At 40.2% G+C, this 5,935-nt stretch overlaps 1 protein-coding gene across 1 annotated transcript; it reads left to right on the top strand.

The window, feature by feature from the left end:
• The first annotated feature begins 34 nt into the window (after positions 1–34).
• On the top strand, positions 35–5,142 carry TCTE3 (t-complex-associated-testis-expressed 3). The gene is given in 7 exon segments (XM_019472703.1): positions 35–105; positions 958–989; positions 1,793–1,884; positions 1,887–1,938; positions 2,472–2,680; positions 3,524–3,682; positions 5,032–5,142. Coding segments are annotated over 7 exon segments (726 nt in total).
• The last annotated feature ends 793 nt before the right edge of the window (positions 5,143–5,935 follow it).

Below are 5,935 nucleotides of genomic sequence, written 5' to 3'. Positions count from 1 at the left end.
GAGGCGCTTCCTCTGGCGGGGGAAGGAGGGAGGGATGGGGCTTGGGTCCTTAGGAAGGACGGTGCAGCGTGTGGGAGACCGTGAGGCTCGGTGGGTGATTAAAAGGTGAGTGTGATCTTGTGAAAACTTGTTCCAGAAATGCTGTTCCCACCTGTTTTACATCCGGTTTGGGATAGCTTGTCCCCTTTCTGCTTGGTCGGATGTCATGTTCACATCCACCTTGCAGCTGGTGTGCTGCCTTCGGCATTGGGAGGCAAAGTTGTTACAGCCTCGTGAAGGTAAAAAGAAGGCAAGGGTGGTCCTCTCTTCGGTGGTGCAGCCTTTCCAACTTGGGGTGCTACTGTAAGTTCTCCAAGTTTGCAGAAGGTGTGCCCTCTTTTGAAGAAATAAAGAACTGTTTCTTTAACTTCAGAGCAACTATTGGTTGTTAGACTTATTAACAAACAGCACTTCTTTTAAATAGCAAAAGCTTTCTTCTCTCAGCATGCTTACTTCCATATGTCCAAGGTTAAGCCAATGTAGTAGAGTCCAGTAGCATAAGAACAGGCTTTTTTATAATCAAATGCAAAGTCGGTTCTTGAATTTTTGAGAGATTCTTCCAAGAAGGATGTAAATATTACACAGAAATGTAATTGCAACATTGTGCTAAAACTTGCAATCACAGTATTTGTATTGTGAAATACAAAAGTAGGTTTATTTATTAATGGTTTGTGTAGAGATACCAGTAAGGTTTTTGGTTGCCTCATTAGTAAATGGCTTCTTGCACATGAGGAAATGATTATGAAAATTTTGTCACTAGTAATAGCAGTTAAACTTGTATGTAACAGCATTGTTAGAAGTCATGTGCTATGGACATGAATTTTCTTCCATCTGTAGTGGTACAGGCTGAAGATGTTGTCACTCATGCTGAACCATGTTAGCAAAGAATTGCTGTTTGGATTGTGACCTTTTTCGCAGGTTCATTTCCACTGACGTGGATTGGGATGCTCGTTTGAGCAGCTCAGATGGCAGACTTGAGGTGGCTTTTATTCTGTTAGGGGACCTATGATGAGCAGGTAGGGGCTATAGTCTACAGATCTGAGTTTACGTTAGAAGATAATGAGAGTCCACAGCCTAGGTGCAAATGGGTTTGCTCCTTGCATTTTTAGTGTAGTGTAAGTACTATTCAGAGTTTGCATGGTTGGCATGGCATCAGCAAACACCTGCAGCCAATTTGCACTAGGGCTGCCAATGTCACTGGTTTTTAACAGAGTTATTTAACAGTGAGGAACCAGAGGAGAGACGTAGGTAACGTCCACAGTGTTGACAGGGCTAATGCGTAAGTGATTTCATAAAGAAGAAACTGCATTGCTTCCCTTATTCTCAAACTCCTCTGTCTGAATGATTTGTGAGCCCCTGAGTAGTGCATTATAGACTTTTATATTATTCATAAGTGTATGTTTTTTTCTATACTTCTTAGTGTAAGCCTTGCACTGTGGTGTTATATCACCTTCGTGCTCTTTTCTGCTCTTCTGAGAAGGAACTGATGATTTTCTCTCACCTAAGTTCTAGCAAGGGGAGCACCCCTGGAGCAAGGGACTGAAGAGTCAGCAATACTTGAAAGTGGTTAGTTAGGTGGTAGCTGGTATGGAATACCACTGTCTGTAGCATTTGTTATGATCTCATTGGTTCCATGTGCTTTTCTGTCTCTGTCTTGTTTTGTTAGCATTTTACAGTTCTGTTTTAAGCCAGCCGTGGAGGACAACAGGTGACATATTTTGTGTGTATCATCAGACTTGCTGCTTGCAGTGAGAGCGCCAAATTTTGTTGTGTGTGTTGAAGAGAATGATAGTACACAAGCTGGATGGGGAGAAAACTTGGATCTTCAGAGTTCTGATGACAAATAAAAAGAAGTACTACTCTGTTTTTAAGTTCCAAGAAAAATTACAAAGCTTGCAAATTGGAGCATATTTTTCCTTTTTTTATTAACAAGCAAATTAAGTCATTAATACATAAGGCATTTGCTTAGTAGCTTCACAAGGAATGAGGACAAGTAAAATTACTTAGTAAATGAACCGAGCATGTATTTTGGGTTTTGTGTAGGCTGTTTGAATGAAAAGCTTGAAGTTGTGGTTAACAGTCTTGGACACATATGTTAATGTCTGTGTGTTTTTACTTGGAAAATGGAGTGGATTCAGAGTGCCAGTACGGTGTGGCTGATTGACTGAGTTTAAATGCAAACTTCATTTGGATTTCGGTGGAAAAGAAGTTAAAATTGAGTAGAAGTTAACCACTGTTCTCTTTTTTTCAGTCGAAGTGGTAGTGTCAAAACAGCCAGAAGAAGATACCCATTTTCTAGCTTTTCTGCTTTTTTTGTAACATATTCCTGGACTGGTTTTTTTTCCTCTTAACTGTACACCATAAAGTATTATTTAGAGACTGTTAAATGCTAAAATACTGATATGTGATTGGACTTTTTTATTATTTTGCACAGACGAAAGGAAAAAGGACACAGTCAAATTACGAAGCTTTAGGTATGGCTCCAATGGAAGAAGAGTATTTTAGTGATTCAATGAAAGCTAAGCTATTGGCATTCAAAGCTAATAGGGCAAAGATAAGATATGCTAATACATACAGACTGGAGTCACATAATAAATTCCGGGATTATTTAGTAAGAGACAAAGCTCAAGCAATACTAACGGTATGGTATTTTTTTTTAAATGAATTGTCTAATTTTATTGCAAAAGTAGCTTGTCTTGCAAAGATTATATTAATGGAATAGTGTAAGTTGCATAAACTTAAGCATATGCATAAATCTTTGCAGACTTCGAGTTTTGGCACACAAATGTAATGTGAATGTGCTCCGTCTTGCAAAGTGCAGAAGGCCCTCTGCAAGGTCGCCTCTGAGCATGTGCTGTTAAGATGGACCTGAAGCTTCTTAAACTCTTACCCATTTCTAAATCAAATTGAGCTATAGCACAGTTCAAAGTACCCTAATCTGCAAAATATCCAGTTACCCGAAGATCCTGACCTTGAATTTGTGGAATTCTACTCCTTCAATTAGTTCTACTAGTATCACATGACCTGCATAAAATATACTTGGAGTCCTTGACAGTCTGACTGCCACATAAAAAATTAAGCAAAAATGAAGGAGAACAATCTGTTGAGACAATACGTAGCTGTTAGTGATACCTTGAACAGTTATAAACAACTCTTGTAATTCTGCTGTCTGGAAGACATGCCTTGGATATTTGGAATAGGTATTTGTAGCACTATTTTCCAGTGAACTAAGCCCAAATGATGGAGAAGAATACACACGTTTGTTAAACGGAGATTGGCTGGACGTGTTTGTCACTTTCAAAAAAATAGGTAAAATATTTTAGTGTAAAAATAGCACAGCCTTTGCTGTTTGAGAGCATCATCTATATTGACTATTCTACTCATTAGTTCTTCTAATGTCCTTGTAATGGAAATTACTGTAAAAGTTTTTTTGCAAAAGACTACCAGGATGAAAACTAAGATCTTTCAAAATTGTTTTTGGTAGAATAAACTTCAACAAGCCAAGTACGATGGAGTTTCTAGTCCCTCCTTGTGTGCTTCAATCTCAGAAGAAATATTACAGGCTGTGAAGGAATTGGACTTTGACCGTTATAAGTATGTGGTATCAGTACTAATTGTGGAAAAGGCAGGTCAGGCAATAAATGTGAGCAAACATTGTTCATGATATCTTTTGCAAATTGAAAATAATCTTTAGAACTCTGTGTTATCTCCTAGGTGTTCATCCGCATTCAGCAGCTTAACTAGTTTGAGGTGCTCTTGAAGCCTTGGGTTCTTTATGGGGCGTAGTATGCCAGGTGACGATTTAAGGTAGTGCTGTGATTCTGCCTAACCCTCTGAAGGTTGTCCTGTTTGAGTTCAGTAACAGTGGTAAGCAGCCCATGCTGCTCTTCCCTGTCAACCAGTTATTTCCGCTGTGTGCTGTACCAGTACAACTGCATGACTGCAGTGAATTTTCTTTTTCCAGTGTACTTTGATCTCCAGTTGGGTCGTCGCATTCAGTGCAAAACGCTGTGCAGTTGTAGTGTGAGGTGACGTGGAAAAGAACGGGTGGCAAGGAAAGGAGTTGAAACCTGTTTCAACTGTAGCTGCCACCAAACGTGCTCCCAGCACTACAAATTCACATTAGTGATCTGAACCTGGCACACCCAAAAGAAAAGTATTCTAGACTTTCCTGTGCTGTATGTAAATTTACATGTATTGCAAGCTTCCGTTGGCATTCAGAACACTTTGAGGTATCTTGTCGCGTGTCAGAGAGCACTTCTATTTAGGAGTGTTCATCATCAGCTCTTAAAGCCTGATGAAACCATACCTGGCTTTAGTGGGTTACATGAAACAATGTTTGAAGGGTTGTCAGCCTCGGTAATGAAGCCAGCCTGTGAGGGGCCTGCATCTACCTACTTTTCTGGTGCTGTCTCGCAGTACGCTGCCTCTGAGGTTGTACTTTGACGGAGGAGCTGTAGGTTGAAACGGATTACTGAAATGGTCCAAGTTAACTTTTTTCTCCTGAGGAATATGCTTATTCCAGCAGTCAATTCACACGTTTTAGCTTTGAAAACGGTTTTATCAAAAGCAGCGGAGAGCCCAGTAAATGGTCACAAGTAGACTGGAGTAAGCTGGAGGTGGAGGAGTGGGGGACGTGACTTCTTAGTTGTATATGTTCCCAAAACCAATGTCTATTCACGTTGCTTTTGAAGGGGTGCTGTTACAGCACGCTAAAGTGCTAACAAGTGAACATGAGAGACAATTGAGGTTTTGGTGTAGAGGTTTTCGGATCTATCGGGGTGGCAGCTTTACTGTGAAGCAAGAGCATGTATTTTAACATCGAATAGGACTTGCTAGTTTTCATTGTAATTTTGCAGTAGTTGTTACTACTTGTAACTCTCAGAATGCAATTATATCAGTATTTATATAGTGCTGTGTGTTCTTTTAAAAAAATAAACAAACTGTGCTGTTTATAGATTCACAAACAGCTTTTTCTTTTCTTTCTTTTAGGTTGCCAGCAGATGGGTCTGGGATGTTCAGAGAGACACTTGGGTTTCCGCTGAATGTGAAACTGAAACGTTTATTGCGCTGGCTTTGATAACAGCTTGTTATTACGAGTAATACCCTAAAAGCCGCACCTGGTTTTGTGCATCACAGTACCTGGTATATTTGAAAATTTTCAGAATGTCATTATTTTAGTACTAATTTTTGTCCTAATGCTGTTGGCACATTGAAATTGACATATAGTTGAGAAAATTTTGCTCATTTTTCTCTGTTTAAAAAAAAACCACCCAAACCCAAAAAAACGCTTATGAAATGTGTATGGTTGAGTACATATGGGCTTCATCTGTCGTAACGCTCTGCTGTGGAAGTTGAAGCAGCTGGTGTAAGGCCAAACTTTGCAAAATTTTGAACGTTGCTTGTCTGTTGCGTGCCTAGAGTTGTTAACAAATGTTTACAATAAGTTGCAGGTATTGGTATTCTTAAAAGCCTGCTCTTTGTAAGAAAAGGCAGCATTCAGTTTTTTCTAGTTGTATCTTTGATAAAACGCCAGTCTGCGTAGAAACCTGGCTGGGAGGGTTTGACTTCTGAGCGTGTTTTGCACGCTTGGAAATCTGTGCAGATTTCCAGTCGTTTGCCTTGAATGAAGTGTGAGTTCAGTCATTAGCTTCCCTGGGCCTTGAACTCGCGTTAAATATCAGCTGCGTTCAGGCTGGTGGCCAAGTACTGAATTGGGCGAGTTTGATCATTTCAGTCGAGTGGCTTCTGACGGCAGCGGCGGGAGGGCGATGGGGTCAGGAACGAGGCTGTTGATAAGCGGTCCGTAATTGGCAAGGACAGCAATGATTATATTTTGAAAAAAATAAGCCTCTGGCAGATCTGTGAAGCGCGTAGGCTTCTGCTTTTGGAACTG

Source organism: Aptenodytes forsteri, unplaced genomic scaffold, assembly GCF_000699145.1.
Source record: "Aptenodytes forsteri isolate BGI_AS27 unplaced genomic scaffold, ASM69914v1 Scaffold132, whole genome shotgun sequence".
Lineage (NCBI taxonomy): Eukaryota > Metazoa > Chordata > Aves > Sphenisciformes > Spheniscidae > Aptenodytes > Aptenodytes forsteri.
This window is presented reverse-complemented; position numbering and strand designations above follow the sequence as displayed.